Source organism: Lutra lutra, chromosome 5, assembly GCF_902655055.1.
Source record: "Lutra lutra chromosome 5, mLutLut1.2, whole genome shotgun sequence".
Lineage (NCBI taxonomy): Eukaryota > Metazoa > Chordata > Mammalia > Carnivora > Mustelidae > Lutra > Lutra lutra.
The window spans coordinates 29,995,530-30,019,102 of record NC_062282.1 but is presented as its reverse complement, the minus strand read 5'-3'; the positions used below and the strand labels follow the sequence as shown (position 1 = coordinate 30,019,102).

Here is a 23,573-nt window from a genome sequence, read left to right as displayed (position 1 = left end):
CCAGTTATGGTTTTTCTCAAAAATATGTTCTATCTTTGATTTTGAGTATTAAAATAAAAAAGATATTAAGTAAACATTCTGTAACGTTAAATTTAAATCGGAGCAGGGGTACTGGGACAGTCCTGGGCAGGCAGTAGGCAATGAAGTCTGCAGTCTATGGCCAGTGACTAGCATGAGCCCATGGCAGCAAGTTTCCCGTGCTGCGCAGCTGGGATCGCACACACCCAGAGCCATGTCGGTGAAAGTGGACCACCTATGGCACCAGGTCATGATCAACCAGTTCATGCTGGCTGTAGGTTGCACTGCCAACCAGGTGAACAGCTGCAACAGGTGCTAGAGACTGCACTGGCAGCTAGAGACTGCCCTGAGTGGTTTTTTCCAAGAAACCACCATTCCCAACAGCTACCATCACCACCAGATGTGCACCCCCAGCAAAACACCTGCCATCCCACCCAACTTTCCTGATGCACTGGCCATGTTCCCTAAGCCACACGCCTCTGACAGCCTTCAGAGCAACAACATCCCCATGACAGCTGTGGTCTCCTTCTCTCCTGCAAACCTCAGTCCCTTCTGGGCCTGGCCCCACCAAGCCACCAGGGCATCTGGATACCATTCCCTCCACCACCCATAGCCAACATGGCCCCTGGGAGCACAGTAGAGGGGCACCTGGCAGAAATCCATGGCTGGGATGGTTGAGATGAGACTCAGAGGAGATGGTTGCAGCCAGGCACTGGGCTGGAGGTGGGGGGCAGTCCATGGTCATGGGAACACAGGAGGGCCAAGTTGAGGGGAGCTGGGTTGAGTGGGGGTTTCCTAAAGATCGCACTACATGACTTTATAAAAGAATTTGGGGTAGGTAGGGGTGAGGGAATAGTCAACTTCCTGAGCCATGTGGGTCCTTTAAGGAGTTTCTCTTCAGGCAAGTTTTTTTCTCTTTTTAGTATGTAAATATAATATATATGACTATATAAGTATAACTAATCTATGTGAGAATGGGCTAGCTGACTGAGGTGTTGGGGTCAACAGAGAAGATCCTCCCAAAGGATCCTCCCCTCGGGCCAGCACTCCTTCCTTCACCCCCTGTCCTGGGAAGCCAGGTGGAAGCTGCTTGGAAGCCAGCTGGTGTGATCTTGTAGTCACAAGGTATCCTCTCAAAGATCATGCCTTCTGGAATCAGAAGAGGACCACCATGGATCCATTCCAAGGAGTTATACAGCAGGGGCTCCCAGAAGTACCCAGCAGCTTAAGGTGTGGAGGCCTCCTTGCTATCACAAGCTCCCTGCACCCCTGGCTCCTCAGGGGCCTTGCAGCTCCCTGCCTCTCCTAGTATCAGCAGCTTCCAGCTAGATGTGCAGGGCTTGGGCAGAACTAAAGAGCCAGCTTGGGTCTCAAGCTTGCCTCGCGGGGATCCTGATTCTCCACGGCCACCCTGCCTCTCTCACTGTGTGTCCTACCTGAGTGAATGACAGAGTGGAGAGCTTGCCTTTGGAATTAGTTCCTAAGTCAATAATCTCATCAAAAATTTCTCAGTGTGAAATTTTAATTGAAAAACTTAAGAGACTTTTCTTTTTAAGAAAATGGAGCAGGAATACAACTTAACCATTCTGTGACTGTTTTACACACATACTTGGGTTAAACAAACACAGAAATGATGGTTGCTGGGAACCAGGGTTCTCACTGTTAGGAAGTAAAGGTTTCCAAGGAGGAGGAAGGCTGGAATGAACCAATGTATACTAGCTTCAAGTCAGAGACATGGGTATGAACTCCTGTTTACCTCAACATGGATGCAAATGGATAAAGAAACAATTTTATAGATCTAGCACACACAAAAGTGTGTATACATGCATTTAATTCCCACCTCAGCTGAGAAGCCTAGAAGGAACAATAAGCACACCAAGAACCTAGATGCTGTTTTTAGATACCGCTGTCCTAACAAATATGACTGACTCTAGGACTGGGGCAGGGACAATACAAGATGAGTCCAGAGCATCTAATAGTACCAAAAAGTAAAAAGTACTCAAAAAAAAAAAAAAAAAAAAAAGGAGGCATATCAAAGAAAGGATCACATGAGCCAAATTGCAAGAGCTCCCAATGACTACAGCTGAAATAGTCTTAGCAACAAAGTAAATAACATTGTATTGGCTTATAACCCAAGATATAAAACAAATATCAAGTAATCAATACAGAATTCCAAGTAGTTTATGTAAACACTACCCCCACCAAGAGGTGGAGCTTAGTTTTTCTACTCCCAAATGTGAGCAGCATTCAATGACTTACTTCCAAAGAACAGAAAACGGAAAGGGGAGGAAAAGTAACTTTATAGTGGAGAAACCTTAAAAACATGATAGCATGTACCCTGGTATGTGATAAGAAGGGCACTTCACCTCTGTGATATTCATCCCCCAAGACCCAGAGTCCCAGTCTAACCAGAGAAAAACATTATAAAAAAACAAACCAAGAAACATTCTACAAAACACCTGACCAGGACCCCTCAAAACTGTCAGGGTCAGGAAAACAAGGAAAGACTGAGAAGTCATCATAAAACAGAGAAGACTAAACAGACATGAACACTAAGTGTAAGGTGTATCTTGGAAGGCATATTAGTGGAAAAACAGTGAAATGCAAATACAGTTTGGAGTTTGGTTCATAGTGATGGACCAATGTGGGTTTACTTGCCATAAATGTACCATGGTAAATGTAAGATATTAACAACAGAGGAAACTGAGTTAGGGGTATGCCTGAACTCTAGATGATCTTTGCAGTTTTTCTATAAATTAAAAAAATATTCTGAAGTTAAAGTTTACTAAAATTTTGAAATGTAAATGTCAATATGATCTTGTCACTTAAAACACACACACACACACACACACACACACACACACACCTATATTTCCTACCTCTTTCCACTGAAAAGGTCAAGAAGGAATGATATCCCACTATTAATGAGCAGGTATAACATTCAGATTTGGTCTCTAAATGCCATTTCCACAGTTTATTAAAAAAAAAAAAAAGATCTCCATGGGGAAATGCTGATTCTAGGGCCTGGAAAGGAACGTATCAGGAAGCCTACATCATGTTATGCCAGAAAGTAAGTAAGCTTTCATAAAGTCTAATGAGTACATGTCAAAACTACATAGCAATCAGGGACTCCCCTGGCCAAATCTGGGACAATTTAAACATCAAAAAGAATAATGAGTACAACTGACTAGAACACACAAAAATTTTTAAGTCATAAATCCTGCCACTCAAAAAGGAAAAAGAAAAAAAAAAAAAACCACCCCCAATTACAGCAGCAACTCATTTATCACCATCTACCCATGAACTAAAAATGGGTAGTTAAATAACCAAATATTTATCTTGCCTTCACAGTAGAACTGTATTTTAGGGTAACCAAATAACATCAGTTAATATGGAAAAGTTCTCTTAGAAGAATGTCAACAAATAAATGTAGATGAAATAACGGAATTTAGGAAATCAAGAAAATCACAAACTTAACAACCCTCAATGAGATAACTGACTCAGGTATGAATAATCAATGGATGCTAAACTTACTAAGTGAAGCAATGATGAGAATCTAGATATTTCCACGCTAGCAAATATCTCTCCATAAAATTCTTGCCTATCTCAAGTATATAATATAATTTTAACTTTATAATGGAAGAATCAGATGTCACCAACTTAACCCAGGATCAATCTTTTTTTTTTCTTTTAAAGATTTTATTTATTTATTTGACAGAGAGAGGGAACGCAAGCAAGGGGAGAGGAAGAGGGAGAAGCAGGCCTCCCGCTGAGCAGGGAGCCCGATGTAGGGCTCGATCCCAGGACTCTGGGATCATGACCTGAGCTGAAGGCAGACACTTAATGACTGAGCCACCCAGGTGCCCCCAGGATCAAGCTTAATTGCAAGTCACAAATAGCAACAACTAGACAATATATGCCACTTGATGTGATACATTAGAGATTAAGATCAAGCCTTCAGGGGTGCCTGGGTGGAAGCCTCTGCTTTCGGCTCAGGTCATGATACCAGGGTCCTGGGATCGAGCCCCACATCGGGCTCTCTGCTCAGCAGGGAGCCTGCTTTCTCCTCTCTCTCTGCCTGCCCCTCTGACTACTTGTGATCTCTGTCTGTCAAATAAATAAATAAAATCTTAAAAAAAAAAAAAAGGGGGTGCCTGGGTGGCTCAGTGGGTTAAAGCCTCTGCCTTCGGCTCAGGTCATGATCCCAGGGTCCTGGGATCGAGCCCCACATCGGGCTCTCTGCTCTGCACGGGGCCTGCTTCCTCCTCTCTCTCTGCCTGCCTCTCTGCCTACTTGTGATCTCTCTCTGTCAAATAAATAAATAAAATCTTTAAAAAAAAAAAAAAGATCAAGCCTTCAGATCTTTAATAGAAAATACTAGAGACAAATAAGTTAAATGATACCGTAAAGAAACAATTAGAAAATTCAGGGAAGAAGAACCTTATGAAGCACAACCAAACTATTTAATAAAGTCATGGGAAAGAAAATGGTTTGGAAGGAAACATTCTCCTAGGTTAAAAAATATGTAAGAGAGGTACACAATAAATGTGATATGTATTACTTGATTGGATCCATGTTTGACAAACCATCATTAAAACACATTTTGAGAGCAAACTGGGGAAATTTAAATATGGGATGATATTGTAATGAGCACTGGGTGTTATACGCAAATAATGAATCATGGAATGCTACATCAAAAACTAAGGATGACTAACATCATTAGTATGGTGACTAACATAACACAATAAAAAAAAACTAAGAGAAATATTAAGAAATTCTAAATAGGGGCACCTGGGTGGCTCAGTTGGGTAAGCAACTGCCTTCAGCTCAGGTCATGATGCCAGGGTCCTGGGATCAAGCCCCATATCAATCAGGCTTCTTGGTTGGCAGGGAGCCTGCTTCTCCTTCTCCCTCTGCCTGCTACTCTGCCAGCTTGTGCTTTCTCTCTCTCTCTCTCTCTCTCTCTCTCTCTCTCTGTGTCAAGTAACTAAATAAAAATTTTTTAAATTTTTTTAAAAAGAAATTCTAAATAATTTTGTTAGGATAACTGGAGCTATATTTATATAGGGAAATGTCTATATTTTTGAAAGATTCATGCTGAATTATTTCAAAGTGAAAGCTATGTATGTCTTTACTTTTAAATACTTCAAAAATTATAAAAATGAAGCAAATACAAAAAATGTTTTTAACGGTTACATCTAGGTAAAGGGTAAAAGGCTATTACAGTAATCCCTCTACTTTTGTCTATTTTTGAAATTTTTTGCCATAAAAAGTGAATTACAGATGGATGCATAAATAGGTATAAAATTAAGGTGCAGTGCCTAGGCGTCTCAGTCAATTAGGCGGCTGCCTTCAGTTCAGGTCATGATTCCAGGGTGCTGGGATCGAGCCCACGTGAGGCTCCCTGCTCAGCAGTGAGCCTGCTTCCTCCTCTCCCTCTGCCTGCTGCTTTGCCTACCTGTGCTCTCTCTGTCAAATAAATAAAATCTTTTAAAAAAATACATATTAAGCAAATATATATATATATTGTCATAAAAAGTACCATCATTTATTTGGAGATTAGGGACAAATGATGGCAAAGTTACACAATTCTCATGATTTAAAATAGTAACATTCATATAATGTTTGCAGTACTGGAGTTTACATTAATCTTGTACAGACTGTCAAGAATTCTGTTTATTCCCATCTTCCCTTTGATAGCTCACTATTATATATAGGATGCAACAATTTAATTATGGAAGAGAAAATAAGCTTATTCTTGGATTTTTCTGCATTTTCAGTTACAACAGCATAGTAAATGACACAGTTTAGTAATAGAGCACTGGCTTGAGACTCATGAGACATGAGTCTATTCAGAGCTGATCATTAATAGTGTACGGAACAATCCTGAACAAGCGAGTTCACAGTTGTGAAAGTAGAAGGAAAACACAATCCTTAATCAAGAGACCATCACATGGAAATAAAAGATATGACCTCATATTTTAAATACATTTTTTTAAAAAGTCATCACACTAACTCAAGATACCAAGTTACTATTTTAAATAATGAGAGCTTTATTAAATACAGCCATCATAAATAAATAAATAATAAACAAACAAATAAATAAAAAATACAGCCATCATTGAAGATGACCTGTTTTTAAATTTTTTTTTTTTTCCTTTCCATTTGATCAGAGATCTGCTATGTTCACTTAGGGAATTCTCAAATCTTTACTAAAGATAGCTTAAGAGTTAGGACTTCGAAATTTACAAATCAGTGTGATTTGTACAAAACTGACCAGAGCCATGTTTAGATAAAACTTTTAGGTTATTTTGCTAGATAACTAGCTGCCAGAGAAATCTGAGATCGCAGATCCAACTCTTAGCCACATACAGACATTCATTATCTAAGCATTTATTAGCAAGAAAGCAAAAACAATTCATCTGACCTGTTCTGCAGGATTAAGAAAAATCCCAGCTCTCTAGTCTTTCGTTTACTCCAACCACCACTTATATGAAAGAGTCACTGAAAGCAAACTCCCAATAGCCCAGAAATAGGAACTTTAACCATATAGTTGACAGAACCCGGTTAACAGGCAGATATTAGGTGTAGCAAAAACCATCATCCCAAGAGTTCAAGTTAAAGGCAAACCAGATTCTTTTTTTTTTTTTTAAGATTTTATTTATTTATTTGACATAGAGAGACAGGGAGAGAGGGAACACAAGCAGGGGGAGTGGGAGAGGGAGAAGCGGGCTCCCACTGAGCACAGAGTGATCTGGAACTACATCCCAGGACCCTGGGATCATGACCTGAGCCTAAGGCAGACGCTTAACAACGCTTAACAATGGAGCCACCCAGATGCCCCAGGCAAACTAGATTCTTTTTTTTTTTTATTTTTTAATTTTTTTTTTAAAGATCTTATTTATTTATTTGACAGACAGAGATCACAAGTAGGCAGAGAGGCAGGCAGAGAGAGGGGGGGAAAGCAGGCTCCCTGCTGAGCAGAGAGCCTGATGTGGGGCTCTATCCCAAGACCCTGAGAATAGGACCTGAGCCAAAATCAGAGGATTTAACCCACTGAGCCACCCAGATGCCCCGGGAAACTAGATTCTTCTTTTTTTTTTTTTAAAGATTTTACTTATTTATCTGACAGAGAGAGATCACAAGCAGGCAGAGAGGCAGGCAGAGAGAGAGGAGGAAGCAGGACCCTGAGATCACGACCTGAGCCGAAGGCAGCGGCTTAATCCACTGAGCAACCCAGGCACCCCGGCAAACTAGATTCTTAAGGCCCCCTCATGCAAGAGTAGAAAATTGGGTCTAAGTAATTTCAGCTAATTCACATATTTTGAATATCTACATTTAGTCAGTAAGAGCTCATTTCCAACATACATTATACAAGTTAACAAGATATCAGTTTCACCAATAAAAATCTATTTTTGATATCTAATATACTAAAAGATAAGATATGGTCAAAAACAGAAATAAGAGGGTGGCTTATGGTAGCAACATGTAAAGCCCCTTCTGATATAATGCTAGCTGACCATACCTGCACAGTGTGGCACTGACGAGCACCTAGGTTATCGGCTTCACATATGTCATTCACAAACACATGACATTACACAGTATTTACTGGAGTATTAAACTAGCAAGGTAATAATCTCTAAATACAAATATTTTTTAACAAACAAAAAAAGACTGAAAACATCTTTAAAATGTAGATTAATCAAAGTGAAGGAAAGAAATTTAAGGTACATTTTTGTTTCACTCAAATAATGAAGGTAACATATGGTCATATAAATGTAGTATATTTTGGTACAGAACATTACAGATGGAATTCGAACGATGACAGCACTCTGTCTTCAAATAGGAAGGTATTAAGTTGTGTAATACGTACCATTCACAAGGCTGAAGGGATCGAAATGCCTTAAAAGAAGCATCCATTCCAGCAAAATCCCAAAATTTAACATCATAGTCATACCCTCCAGTCACCAAACGGGCACCTGAGGGATCCAGACCCAAAGCAGAAACCTGGTTTAAAAAAAAAAAAAAAAAAAAAAAAATTAACTGGAGAAAATCTAGTTATAGTCTATGATAACCTCCATTTCCTTTCTCTAACCCTACCTCCTATATTATAGGCATTGGAAGTACAACCCACAGCTGTTATTACTTCTAAAAAGTACGACTGGATAGCATCTTCTCTATTATTTGACTTTGTTATTATGACTACTACCTCTTTTGAAATAAAGAAAAAATATTTTAATTTAATGTAATTGCCAGCTTTGTCCCAACTTATCTACCAAACCTCATAAATAGATCAACTTTTTCAATAAACAATTTTGAGAAAATCTTTTGAGATATTTTAATTACCAACAGAAGACCACACGAATCTAAAATTACCAAAATGAGAAAATGCCAACAGGAATGTTAAGAAATCGATTTAATGAAGTAGGACAGAGTAGAAGTTATTTTCTTGTGTATATGGCTGAATGACTCAATATAATCACCTTAAACAATTATTTTTAAAGCTGAATTTATAAGTGACTAACTACATTATAATACCACTTTTTTCCATTGGCTCCATAAAATATCTGCCGTCCCTGTGAATTTTCCTAGATCCAATGCACATGTGAACACCCACTGGTAACTCACTATTCTTAAGCAGGGAGTCCCTGGATCTACTGCCCTCTCAGAAGGAAAAAAAAAATACATTAGAAATAATTAATGAGACTACCATACAAATGAAATACTAAAAGGATCCAAGTTTTATATAAAGGAAGCAACTATAAATCAGTTCTCTGAACAGAATTGAAATGTTATTAATGTTAGAATTACTGTAATTAAAACCAGGTACTTAAAAAATAATTTTATTCATTTCAACCACTATCTGTAAACACTGATTTCAATGTAAGATAATTATATATAAATATAATTAATGACTTATTATATGTTTAAGTTAGATAGGTACTACTCGAAATGTGTTAAAGAAAGCATACAAATGAGGACAATTGTATGTCTTAAAACCTAAAACAATGAAAAATAAAAATAAACAGTAGCTTTTGAAGGTTAGAAAGTGACTTCTGCTACTACCAGCTACAAACTTACTTGCGTCTACAAACTTACTTGCGTCTATGCCCACTCTATCCTTCCTTCCGCTCTCCTGTTACAATTAAAGAGATGTCTTCCTCCTTATACGACTAACTGCGCCCCGTGTTCATTCCATTACAATACAATTTGAAAATGCAAATTCGTTTGTGGCTCCTCTATTCTATGCCCGTCCTCCCCTCAAGGGCGTAAGCTCCACTCCCTCCCTATGACTGCCAGCACCAAGCAGCAAGGGCAGAGACCTATGGTGAGGATAGGAAAACTAATGATTAGCCATAGCCATTTCCTTGAGCCCTTCTTGTGGAAGGGGAAAGGGCTGTTTAGAGCCAGCAGCTCCCAACTTCTTTCATCATTGATCTGCCTTCAGCTCAAGTCATAATCTCAGGATGATCTCGGGATCCTAAGATGGAGACCTGTGGAGGGCTCCCCACTTAGCGAGGAGTCCGCTTCTCCCTCTTCCTTCGCTCCTCCCCACTCCATGTGTGGTCTTCTCTCTCTCTCTAATAATTAAATAAAACCTTAAAAAAAAAAAAAGGAAGCTCTAATTGATTTTTTTAATGTGCAAAACAAGTGGACACTACATTTTTTATTATAATTCTTTAGAAGATAAAATTCAATGTAAAAAAATAGAAATACTTAAATAAAAGATGTAAAACTCATGAACACTTCTGGTTGTAAAAATCTCTGAACTAAATGATAGGGAAGTTTCTGTTTAAGTACAGTCTACAGTTCCTTTCCTAATTTACTTAAAAGCATGAAAGTTAGGAAAATTCTGTCACATATCCAGAATAAAAATACCAGGAGTCTGATTTAACAAAAAGGAGACATAAGATCACAAATCAGAAGGAAAGAGTTTCCTAGAGCAGCAGTTCTCATATACTCAGATTTCAAGCCACTCTACGATCTTTAAATCTAGTGAGGACCCCAAAAAGCATTTGTTTATGTGAGCTCTATGTATCAATGCTTACCACAGTAAAACTATAAACTAAGCCATTTTAAAATACTTATTGTTCACTTCATTTGAAACAACAATAAACCCACTATACCTTAACAAATATTTTTAAGAAAAAGATATTTTCAAAAGCAAAAAAATCTGGCAAGAAGAATGTCATCTTTTCTCTATTAATTCTATCATTGGCATCATTTCTGGGTCTATTTCTATGGATTGACGTTTTCCCCATTATGGGATATATTTTCCTACTTCTTTACATATCAGACATCTAGAAAAAGGTAGGTTCATTGAAAAGAGAAAGCAAGATAATTTAATTCTTTCATTTATGAGGTTTCATTCATTCAACTCCCACTTTTTCAATAAAATTATTTCATGTTATAACTCAAAATTTTACATTCGTAATCTTTAAATAACATTAATATAACAATGCAAAAACAGAATCTGTAAGTTAAGTAATAATGATAATGATCTTAAAGCAATACAGTAACTATTTTATGTTCCTTTCTTATCTCAATGTTCATCTAAAAAACAAACTCAGGCCTTCTACTGATATAGAAATAAAGCTAAGGGTAATGAGAAATTTTCCCACACCATAAAAAGGAAAACTGTATTTTAGCTTCATTTCTTTTTTTCACTTATAATGTTCCTCTATCAAAGAACAAGGTTTTAAAGCCAACAATAACAATAAGGGTTGCTATTTTAAATGAAACGGAACAGTTATTTTGATTGAATAGAAATGTCATCATTCTGTTTCTTTAATGCCTTGTAGCTTCTGTGTTATCAGTTCATTGTGCAATTAGTCTTAATACAAACGTATCATGGGTTTACTTTTCCGTGAGAGCCTTGTTATTCAAAGAATCAAATTTTTTAAACTTACTGTTTTAGTGCCATGTTTTAGAGTTATTTCATGTGAGTCAGGGATCTTTTGGACAGGATTCTGAAAAAAGAAAATTCCATGACATCAATGAGTATCCAACATATTGAGGGGACTACACGCCACACTCACAGGAAATAGAATTTTTTAAAATTGCATCACTAGCTTTTTACACAAAGCTTTAAAAAAAGGAAATAAAATTTGTGAGAGTATCTTATTTCTGCACTTCTAGATAGATGACAGTTGTTGAGCTGGTCATGAATGTACCTCAAATCTCAAAAAAGATAAGCCTAAGAAACTTTTTAGGTTGTATGGAACCATAAGCCCTCTCAGCATCCAAATATTTAAAGTCCACTCTTCACTGAAAAAAATGGGCCTAACTTAAAGTGCTTAACTAGATAAAATAAAATAAAATCTGTACAGGGTAGATATATATCTTTTAACCCTTAAAAGTTTAAAAAACAAAACACTGCTGCTAAAAATGGCACAAATAAGGAACCAAGTCATTCAATGATTCATTGATTCAATAAGCATGTGTTAAAGTGAGATTATTCCAGATGCTAGGTATCATCAGACATAGCCTGTACCATTCCCCCTTCCAAGAACCATGTGGTCTAGGTGGGGAGATCAATCACTCTAATGCAATATAAGAAATGCTGTGACAGGCAGGAGGTATGGGCAGGATAACTGAGGGAGAGAAAAGATGGATGCATAAATCAGACATAAGGAATCACAGTGATCATCGGAATATGAAGTTTCATTATTTAGTCAAGTTTCCATTATCCAAGAGCTGGGTAATCAGACTAAAATTCTAGAGCCATTACAAATTTATGTGAGGATCATCCTGCAATTTACTTAACTGGATATGTGCAATCTAATAGACTTCGGTTCCTGTCTCCCCTCATTCTTTAGCACCCTTGATGAATCAATCAATCACTAGTTTTATCTCATCATAAACTTGTCCTCTGCTAAGGCTCTTTCTTCCCAGCACATAAACAACTAATGCGCTTGCCATATTAGACACACAAGCAATCTCCCCTATATTTACTGCTATATCATTATCTTTTCCTTTGCAATCAAGCTTCCTTATACAAGTTTTCACTCAAGTGTCTCTGCTTCCTGTCACCCTTCTACCTCTACCACTCTAGCATGTGTCCTTTTATTCCTAATGCCCAACACAGTCCTTGGCACTTAAGAGATTGTCAGTAAATACCTCTTGAATAAACAAACAAGTCGCTATAAAGTCAGAAATTAACCTGCACAACTGACCTTTCAACAGCAAGGCAACTAGTTAACTATTTCCTCCTTCTTGAAATTGTTCTTTCCTGGGAGGAAGCAGCCTAGACAAGAAGCCAGAAAAGCTAGGGGTTTTATTTCTATGTTTTTTTAAGGTTGAACATTCTTTTTAACATTTTCTTTTATTTATTTAATTTTTTAAAGCTCTACACCCAAAGTTGGTCTTGAATTCACAACCACAAGATCAAGAGTCATGTGCTCTGACTGAGCCAGCCAGATGCCCCAAGAAAACTAGGCTTTTTAAATCTAGCCCTGCCACTCAATAACCCTGTCATAACTGCAGAAGAGTTATGACTCTATTTCCTCATTTATATATAAAAGATAATAGCACCTGCCCTTTAGGTTACTGTGAGGTAAGTGGTTTAAGCCTTATAATGCAGCATTCATCACAAAGTAGGTGCTCAGTAAATGACAGCCACCATTTATTCTAAGGTTTACCTCCTATCTCTCCAGTCATATCATCTTAGTCTATTTCCAGGTTTCTCTTCCTCCTTAACTCGCTAATTCCTACTCATCTTTTAAGACTCAATTCAGATATGACCTGCTCCTGGAAGAATTTCTCAACATTTCAGACTCGGTTAAATGACCCTTCCATGTACTCCCATGTCTCAGATAAGGAGACAACCCCTCCTTATCTCGATCCAGAATTTATCAAAATCCATTGTAATTTTTGCCCTCTCTCCCTCCCCACCACTCCATAACCAAACTGCGAGATGGACACTTCTCAAAGATTTTGTATATCTATTATTATCTCTGGATCCCTAATCCACAAAACAGGTGGTGAATAGCAGACAAACACAAAAGTGTTTTGGAACTAATTCACAGCCCAATGTCTACCTTGTAGATCACATTAGATTGTACTTTTTAATTTACTTTCAAACATTAATGTTTATGTCCAAAAAGGAGAGCAAGTGCTATCCATCAGATCAGTCCAATAAGTGACAATATGGGATAACTGAGATTTTCAAAAAGTAAAAACCTTTACCAACCAAATGATTAGATCCCAGGTGAAAAGTAAATTTAAAGTTGCACGTATAGGGGGGCCTAACTGGCTCAGTCAGTAAAGCATGAGACTCTCAATCTTGGGGTCATGAGTTTCAGCCCCATGTTGGGTGTAGAGATGACTTAAAAAAAAAAAAAGTTGCCAATATAGAGAATTAAAGGCACTTTGTTTTAGAATGTCTGCATCTCAGAGATTACTACAGTCTACCACCACCACCACAGTGCAGTGAAGATTAGGAAATGAGAAGACACTGAACAGGAACCCTAACCTCACAGTAACCTAAAGAACTGCTGGAGAGTTTACAATTTATTTCAGTACCAGATGTTACAGCATGGCTTACTCTGCTTTGGAAAAGGGCAGCACATACCTTGATTCCAGTGATACCAATATTCCAACACAAATTCCAAAATAATTTAAAAGTCGAACAAATGAATTCTGGACTATCCCTATATTAAATTATGGAAGCCACTGCTCCTTTTGCAGTTGACAACATTTGCAAGCAATAAAAACTCATGTATAAGTGCTAAAACTCTTGCAAATACAGCAGAACAGCTCAAATGTTTCACTTAGAGAAGATTCTATTATAGTCAGTATCTCATTTCATAACTAACTAGTTTTTCATCACTTAGGAAACAGAAACACTGTCACTAAAAGGAAGGATGAAAATTACTTCATTGAATTCAATGTACAATGTGCCTATATATAGACAATTTCTGGCATTTAAAATAAAAACTTACAAGAACACAGAACAATTTAGTATTTATATTAGGAGTGAATTAAATGTTTAAATAAATGTTGTTTACATTTAAAATCAAAGTTTTACTGGAAATCATGGAAGGCATAACTCAAGAGGCCCACATAACTGGCACAACTAAATCATCTAAAATAGTAGCAATTCATCTTTTGGTAGCATATCATTTGATGGTGACTGTTCTTTTTCCAGAAATTTTCCTAATGACTTTTCGGGATATGGCTTAAGTGTGAAATTTGCTGTAACAGTAAAATATTTTCATGATTTTCATTCCAGGGACATCATAAGCTGCAAGACTTCACTGAAGTCATTTATTATAAGAATTCATAACAAAATCTAGTCTTAATGGAAGAGGAGGAAAGATACCAGCTTTTGTTTTGGTTTGGTCTTAAATGCCAACCAAAGGATTATTTCCCAGGCTCTTTGGTTTGCCCTCAATAACAAGGATCACAAATATATCTGGAATAACATGAGCAGTTTCATCTGACACATACCCTTAAAGTGTTTTCAAAAGACTTGCAAATCAGAAATAACCCTTCTGTGATAAAGTTGCCATAAGTTTAAAAAGTTATAATAGTATGGCCCTATAACGCCTAATCAAAAGTCTACTGAGAAACAAAGATCTGTCACATAGTGGCTATGAATTGTGTGGAGAGAATGAGGACTACCAACCAGGAACTTGCAAACGAATGCTACAGTCTCCCAGAAACCATTTTGTAAATAATTGCCCGTTTGGTATCACAGAAAACCAAAATTAGAGTCTATTCTAGTATAAATCTGGAGATCCAATAGACTGAATTATTCACCATCACACATTCCCTTAAAAAACATTTATTGAATATTTAATTACATACCAGACACCTGGGACTACAGTAAAAATAAAAAGACTAACAAAGACACTGCTCCTAAGGACTGTCAATCCGGTATAGCAAAACTAACAGGTAAACAAGTAAGCAACAGTGGAATGTTTCAGATGCTATGACAGAAGAACACACAGGGTTCAATGCTCAATTCCATTTTGCCTGGGGAAGTAGGGGGCGATTAGAAAAGGCTTTAGAAGAGATGCCTGAGATGCCTTTGGAAATACAGAGGTTCCCTAGGTGAATGTAGAGGGCATCCAGGAGAGAATCAGATAAATCCTGATACTTACTAAACTGCGAATATTTTTGCCTGGGTCGAGTTTAAATTGCTGGGCAGGAAAAGGGAAAGGCAGTGAAGAGGCAACCTCTAGAATGAGAGAAAATGTCTGCCAATCATATATTTGATAAGGGGTTAATATCTAAAAACACAAAATTGCTACAATTCATCAACAACAACAACAACAAAACAAACAACCTGATTCAAAAATTGGCACAGGACCCAAATAGATTTCTCCAAAGAAGAAATACAGATGACCAGTAAGTAGTACATGAAAAGATACTCAACATTACTAATCATCAGGGAAGTGAAAATCAAAACCATACTGAGATACCAGTAACAGGATGGCTATTATTTAAAAAAAAAAAAAAGAAAAAAGAAAAAAAGAAATGTGGACCACGACATACAAAAAATGGAACCCTTTTACACTACTGGACAGAAATGGGGCAGCTGCTATGGAAAACAATATGGTAGCTCCTCAAAAAATTTAAAATATGATTCAGCAATCCCACTTTTGTGTATATACCCAAAAGAACTAAGAGCAGAATCTGCAAGTGATGTTTGTACACCCATGTTCATAGCAGCAAGACAACAGCCAAAGACAGAAGCAACTGAAGTATTCATCAAGGAAGGGGACACCTAGGTGTCTCAGTGGTTGAGCATCTGTTTTTGGCTCAGGTCATGATCTCAGGGTCCTGGGATCAAGTCCCGCATCGGGCTCCTTGCTCAGCAGGGAGTCTGCTTCTCCAGCTGCCCGCTGCTGCTCCCCCTGCTTGTGTGAGCTCACTCTCTTTCTTTCTCCATCTGACAAATAAATAAATAAAATCTTTAAAAAAAAGTGGGGGGAAGGAGATTCTGACACATGTAACAAGGATGAACTTGGAGGGCCTTATGTTAAGCGAAACAAGCCATAAAAGAAAAATACTGTACAATTCCTATGAAGTATCTAGAGTAGTCAAATTCATAGAAAGTAGAATAGTGGTTGCCAGAGTTGGGGAAAGAGGGGAAAATAGGGAATTATTGTTTAATGGGTATACTTTCTGTACCAGATAAAAAAAAGTTCTGGAGACTGAACATACAACAACATAACACTACTGACCTGTACATTTAAACATTTAAAGATGGTTAAGACTGGAAGGTGATGGGGGGGCGGGGGGAGGATGGGTGAAACAGTTGATAGGGATTAAAGAATATGATGAGCACTGAGTAATGTACAGAACTGTTGAGTCACTATATAGCACACCTGAAACTAATATAGCACTGTATGCTAACTATACTGGAATTAAAATAAAAAACTTAATAAAATTTAATAATTTTTAAATAAATAAAAATAAAAATAGTTAAGATTATCATCTGGGTGGCTCAGTCATTAGGCATCTGCCTTTGGCTCGGGTCATGATCCCAGGGTCCTGGGATCAAGCCCCGTATCGGGCTCTCTGCTCAGCAGGAAGCCTGCTTCTCCCACTCCCACTCCCCCAGCTTGTGTTGCCTCTCTCGCTGCCTCTGTCAAATAAATAAATAAAATCTTACCCAAAAAATTATAAATTTTGTGTAGTTAACCTAACTAAAAAATAATTTTCATAGATAAAACCCACATAAGCAAAAAAAAAAAAAAGATTTTTAATTTTTATGGCCAACAGACACATGAAAAAGTGCTCAACATCACTCAGCGTCAGGGAAATACATATCAAAACCACAATGAGATATCACCTTACACCAGTCAGAATGGCTAAAATTAACAAGTCAGGAAACGACAGATGCTGGTGAGGATACCGAGAAAGAGGAACCCTCCTACGCTGTTGGTGGGAATGCAAGCTGGTGCAGCCACTCTGGAAAACAGCATGGAGGTTCCTCAAAAAGTTGAAAATAGAGCTACCCTATGACCCAGCAATCGTACTACTGGGTATTTACCCTAAAGATAGAAATGTAGTCATCTGAAGGGGTACGTGCACCCGAATGTTTATAGCAGCAATGTCCACAATAGCCAAACTATGGAAAGAACCTAGATGTCCATCAACAGATGAATGAATAAAGAAGATGTGGTATAAGGAAAAAATATACAGTGGAAAAAAGACAATCTCTTCAATAAATGGTGCTGGGAAAACTGGACAGCTATATGTAGAAGAATGAAATTTGACCATTCTCTTACACCGTACACAAAGATAAACTCAAAATGGATAAAAGACCTCAACGTGAAGCAGGAATCCATCAGAATCATAGAGGAGAACACAGGCAGTAATCTCTTCGATACCAGCCACAGCAACTTCTTTCAAGATATGTCTCCAAAGGCAAAGGAAACAAAACCGAAAATAAACTTTTGGGACTTCATCAAAATCAAAAGCTTCTGCACAGCAAAGGAAACAGTCAAGAAAACAAAGAGGCAACCCACGGAATGGGAGAAGATATTTGCAAATGACAGTACAGACAAAAGGTTGATATCCAGGATCTATAAAGAACTCCTCAAACTCAATACACACAAAACAGATAATCATATCAAAAAAATGGGCAGAAGATATGAACAGACACTTCTCCAATGAAGACATACAAATGGCTATCAGACACAGGAAAAAATGTTCATCATCACTAGCCATCAGGGAGATTCAAATTAAAACCACATTGAGAGATCACCTTACACCAATTAGAATGGCCAAAATTAGCAAGACAGGAAACAACATGTGTTGGAGGGGATGTGGAGAAAGGGGAACCCTCTTACACTGTTGGTGGAAATGCAAGTTGGTGCAGCCACTTTGGAGAACAGTGTGGAGATTCCTCAAGAAATTAAAAATAGAGCTTCCCTATGACCCTGCAATTGCACTACTGGGTATTTACCCCAAAGATACAGATGTAGTGAAAAGAAGGGCCATCTGTACCCCAATGTTTATAGCAGCAATGGCCACGGTCGCCAAACTGTGGAAAGAACCAAGAGGCCCTTCAACGGACGAATGGATAAGGAAGATGTGGTCCATATACACTATGGAGTATTATGCCTCCATCAGAAAGGATGAATACCCAACTTTTGTAGCAACATGGACGGGACTGGAAGAGATTATGCTGAGTGAAATAAGTCAAGCAGAGAGAGCCAATTATCATATGGTTTCACTTATTTGTGGAGCCTAACAAATAGCATGGAGGACAAGGGGAGTTAAAGAGGAGAAGGGAGTTGAGGGAAATTGGAAGGGGAGGTGAACCATGAGAGACTATGGACTCTGAAAAACAATCTAAGGGTTTTGAAGGGGTGGGGGGTGGGAGGTTGGGGGAGCCAGGTGGTGGGTATTAGAGAGGGCATGGATTGCATGGAGCACTGGGTGTGGTGCAAAAATAATGAATACTGTTATGCTGAAAAAATAAAAATTAAAGCTCAAAAAAAAAAAACGGTTCATTTAAAAAAAAAAAAGAAGATGTGGTGTATATATATATATATACAATGGAATACTATGCAGCCATCAAAAGAAATGAAATCTTGCCATTTGCAATGATGTGGCTGGAACTAGAGGGTATTATGCTGAGCGAAATAAGTCAATCAGAGAAAGACAATTATCATATGATAATTCCTCTCTGATATGGGGAATTTGAGAGTGGGGGCTTGGGAGGTAGGGAAGGAAAAAATGAAACAAGATGGGATCGGGAGGGAGAAAAACCTTAAGAGACTCTCAGTCTCACAAAGAAACTGAGGGTTGCTGGTGGGAGGGGTGGTGGGGAGAGAGTAGTTGGGTTATGGACATTGGGGAGGGTATGTGATATAGTGAGTGCTGTGAAATGTGTAAGCCTGATGATTCACAGACCTATACCCCTGGGGCAAATAATACATTATATGTTAATAAAAATAATTAATAAAAAAATCACGAAAAGACACATAGTATTAAGCCTAAATACTTCTTAATGTTCTAATAAACTCTTGGTAAGCTTCAAAATAAATCATTTATCAAATGTTTAAAATCTTCCTCCAAAAATGTAAAACTATAGGTATAAAATATTGCAGGAAGGAAAGACAATTTCCTATCTAATTCTCACAGCTGGTTCCAATCCTTCAATTAGTAGTATTCCCAAACTACCTCTAAATCACCCTCAAACAATTTATGCCCTATTGCAAGCTGCAGCCTTGGAGAGTATTTCTCAGTAACATGACTTAAAAGTACATTGTTAAATAACTTTTTATACTTGTGTGAAGGCTGAAAAACTCAAAAAGGATAGGTCATTCTTGTATTTTTTTTAAACTCCATGACATTATCAATAAACACAAAGATGACAATTTTCTACCCTTATCATACAATAATGGCAGGTAATTACCAAAAGGATTTATACCAAAAGATACATTTATTTTCTAAAGCTACCATGAATATGCACCTTATCATTCCCTGATACCCTAAAATTTTATGAGTATTTCTGCCCTTATTTGCTATTTCTGAAGACTTGAAATCTAGACAGAATTCTGTAATTAACTCCACTTGTAACCTTCATTAAGCCACTTGATTGTCTAGAACCCTGGATTTTTCACTGATAAAAATGGGAAAATCAGAGGAGGTAATTCATGACATTCTATGATGACATGGTTTACCTTAAAACTTATTCACATCTGAAACTATGAACACTCCCTATGCCACTGAAAAGTCCTTCTCTGACTGCTATCTTTTTCACTTCTCTCTGCCCTGCTCACTACCATTATGTTTCTCTTCTTAGGCTGTTTTTCTTTGAAAACCTTCAATGGTTCTCCATTGCTTTTAGTAGCAATCAATAACTTTTCACAGCATTCACACAGTTTTTGTTTTAGAAATTTTCTGCAACATTTGACTGCTGTCCCAAACTACGTTTAGAAAATTAATGTTTTGAAGAAGTTTCCGGTCAAAGGATACAAACTTTCAGTTATGAGTAAATTCTGGGGATCTAATGTACAACATGATGACTGTAGTTAAGAATACTGTGTTGCAAACCATAAGAGACTTAATCTCACAAAACAAACTGAGGGTTGACAGCAGAAAGGGGTAGGGAGTGGGTGGTGGGGTTATGGACATTGGGGAGGGTATGTGCTATGGTGAGTGCTGTAAAGTGTGTACACCTGGCGATTCACAGACCTGTACCCCTGGGGCTAATAATACATTATAATATGTTAATTTAAAAATTTTTTAAATAATTTTAAAAAATTAAAAAATAATAATAATACTGTGTTGCATACTTGAAATTTCCTAGGAGAGTAGATCTGAAGTGTTCTTACCACAAAAAAAAAAAACAAAAACAAAAACAAAAAAAAAACAGTAGCCATGTGAGGTGATAGATGTGTTAATTAACCTGACTGTAGTAATCATTTCACAATTTATACATGTATCAAAACACCACATTATACCCTTTAAATATATACAATTTTTGTTAATTACACCTCAGTAAAGTTGGAAAATAGATTATTAAAAAAGGGGAAAAAAACTACTGGGGTGCCTGGCTGGCTTGGTCAGTAGAGCATGTGACTCTTGATCTAGGGGATCCTGAGTTCCAGCCTCACACTGAGCAAAGAAATTGTTTTTCTTTAAATTCCTTATAAAATTAAAAAGCAGTTTCTTGTAAGATATTAATATCTAAAGAGCCTAACAATAGTCTTATTACTTGCAGTGATACTTTTCTATATATTACTTATTAATGTGCCTATTAAGAGCCCACCCTTACCCACATTAACCAATTCAGGCAGGAACAGAAGAACAAAGGAGTTGGGCTTGCCAGGAAGAGGGTGGTAGTTTGTGGGAGAGTGTTATAACAGAAATAAAAAGGAGCAACCTGGCTTTTTAGAACCCCTATAATGAAACTCCTCCCTCCCAATCCTTCACCTCCACCCTAAAAAGAAGGCTTTCTTTTACAACTATAAACAAAGGTCCTGGGTTTTACCATTTGCCTTATCCTTAAAAAAAAAAAGGCCCACCTCCACCATGTCAGTGGCAACAACGTATACATCAATCTCAAATCTTTACAACTTGAATTAATCATCCACTGAAAGCCTCAAATCTTTAGCCTCCTGTCTACAAAGAATAAGTATTTATTAGAATGATTCATTTGAGAAACAAAGCATAGAGTTGTTGTGATAACCCAATTAATGTGACAAAGTACTTTATAATTATAACCCATTATAAGGACGAAATTATTATGAGCCTATGGCTACAAAGGTTTTTCCTGAAAGTATGTATTTTAGGAACTATTGGGAGACGCAGTAAAAAATGCCTTGAGGTAAAAAGGTTTCATCAAGTTTCAGAATCTCAGATATGCAGTGTAAAATTATTTCAACATAGGTTATACCATGTTGAGTTATGTTTAGGAATTCATATCTGGGGGGCCTGGGTGGCTCAGTGGGTTTAAAGCCTCTGCCTTCAGCTCAGGTCATGATCCCAGGGTCCTGGGATAGAGCCCCACATCGGGCTCTCTGCTCGGCTGGGAGCTGCTTCCCCACTCCCCCTGCCTGCCTCTGGCTACTTGTGATCTCTGTCAAATAAATAAATAAAATCTTAAAAAAAAAAAAAATTCGTATCTGTTGTTTTTTTTTTTTTTTAAAGATTTTATTTATTTGAGAAAGAGACAATGAGAGAGAGCATGAGCGAGGAGAAGGTCAGAGGGAGAAGCAGACTCTCCGTGGAGCTGGGAGTCCCATGCGGGACTCGATCCGGGAACTCCGAGATCATGACCTGAGCCGAAGGCAGTCTTACAACCAACTGAGCCACCCAGGCGTCCCTCGTATCTGTTTTTTAATAAACATTGAGTTACTGCTTGGGCAATCTGTTTCTATTTAGTTAAAGATGCATGGACTTTACTAATTTTAACTACAAAAGGTGCCACAGTATGAGTTAAATTAGGTAAGGACTAATATATTTGGGAAAACAAAAGAACCCTGAGCCATAATAAATTTTTATTAAATTTACCTAACACTGAGATATCTTTATCCTTTTCCTCTGTACAGTTTTTTTTTTTAAGATTTTTATTTATCTATTTGACAGAGAGAGATCACAAGTAGGCAGAGAGGCAGGCAGAGAGAAAAGAGGAAGCAGGCTCTCTGCTGAGCAGAGAGCTGGATGTGGGGCTCGATCCCAGGACCCTGAGATCATGACCTGAGCCGAAGGCAGAGGCGCTCCCCACTGAGCCACCCAGGCACCCCAGTTCTTTCTTTTTTAAATAAAGATTTTATTTATTTGTTAGAGAGAGAGAGCAGCAGCCAAAGGGAGAAGCAGGCTTCCTGCCAAGCACGGAGCCTGATATGGGGCTCAATCCCAGGATGCAGGATCAAGACCTGAGCCAAAGGCAGACGCTCAACCCACCAACACATTCAGGTGCCCCCTCTGCTACAGTTCTTTTAAAACCTAACAACACTGCAGAATGGATACCGTATCTGATTTGATATAACTTTCCATACATGCAAAAACATGTACATGCTTCACAACTGTCAAAGGGACAGTGAAAATGAGAAACATCTTAGAAAGTGATCTATGTATATTCTCTGGACAATTATACAATTCCAGCTCTACAATTATGCATCCTACTTATCGCACCAAATATGGAATAAACACAGTTTTAACACTTCATACTTGCCATAATGTCTAAAGCCACCACCACTACAACCAAGTGTTTTAAATCGCTCTTGGGCATTTCTTGCTAGAGAACAAAAGCAGACTGTGGAGAGGGTGGGAGAAAGGGGAGACCGCATGCAATTTTGGTGGAACGCAAACTGGTATAGACACTCTGGGAAATAGTATGGAGGTTCCCCCAAAAAAGTTAAAAATAAAACTACCCTAGGGTCCAGCAATTGCACTACTAGGTAGTTATCTAAAGGATACAAAAATACAGATTTGAAAGGATATATACAGGCACCCTGATGCTCACAGCAGCATTATCGACAATAGCCAAACTATGGAAAGAGCCTAAATGTCCACCGACTGATGAATGGCTGAAGAAGATGTGGTATGTATATACAATGCAGTGTTACTCGGCCATCAAAAAGAATGAAATCCTGCAAATAAAATGGAAAAAAAAAAATTTTAAATAAAATAAAATAAAATAAAAATAAAATAAAATTTTAAAAAATAGGGCACCTGCGTGGCTCAGTTGGTTAAGCAACTGCCTTAGGCTCAGGTCATGATCCTGGAGTTCCAGGATCAAGTCCTACATTGGGCTCCCAGATCCACGGGGAGTCTGCTTCTCCCTCTGACCTTCTCCCCTCCCAGGCTCTCTCTCACTGTATCTCTCTCAAATAAATAATAAAATCTTTAAAAATAAATAAATAAAAATAAAAGAATGAAATCTTGCCATTTGCAACAAATGGATGGAGCTGGAGTATATTATGCTAAGTGAAATAAGCCAGTCAGAGAAAACAAATACCATATGATTTCACTCATATGTGGAACTGAAGAAACAAAACAGATGAACCTAAGGGACGGTGGGGCGGGGAGATAAAGAGGGAAAGAAACCATAAGAGACTCAATGATAAAGAACAAACTGA

At 37.8% G+C, this 23,573-nt stretch overlaps 1 protein-coding gene across 2 annotated transcripts in view; it reads right to left on the bottom strand.

The window, feature by feature from the left end:
• The window catches only part of WDR70 (WD repeat domain 70), a 308,541-nt gene that overhangs the window by 245,347 nt on the left and 39,621 nt on the right, over window positions 1–23,573 (bottom strand). For both annotated transcript variants that reach the window (XM_047730059.1, XM_047730060.1), the window contains 2 exons: window positions 10,929–10,988; window positions 7,892–8,025 (listed from right to left, as the gene is read on the bottom strand). In XM_047730059.1, the coding sequence (XP_047586015.1) occupies window positions 7,892–8,025; window positions 10,929–10,988 (194 nt within the window). The remainder of the gene's footprint in view (window positions 1–7,891; window positions 8,026–10,928; window positions 10,989–23,573) is intronic.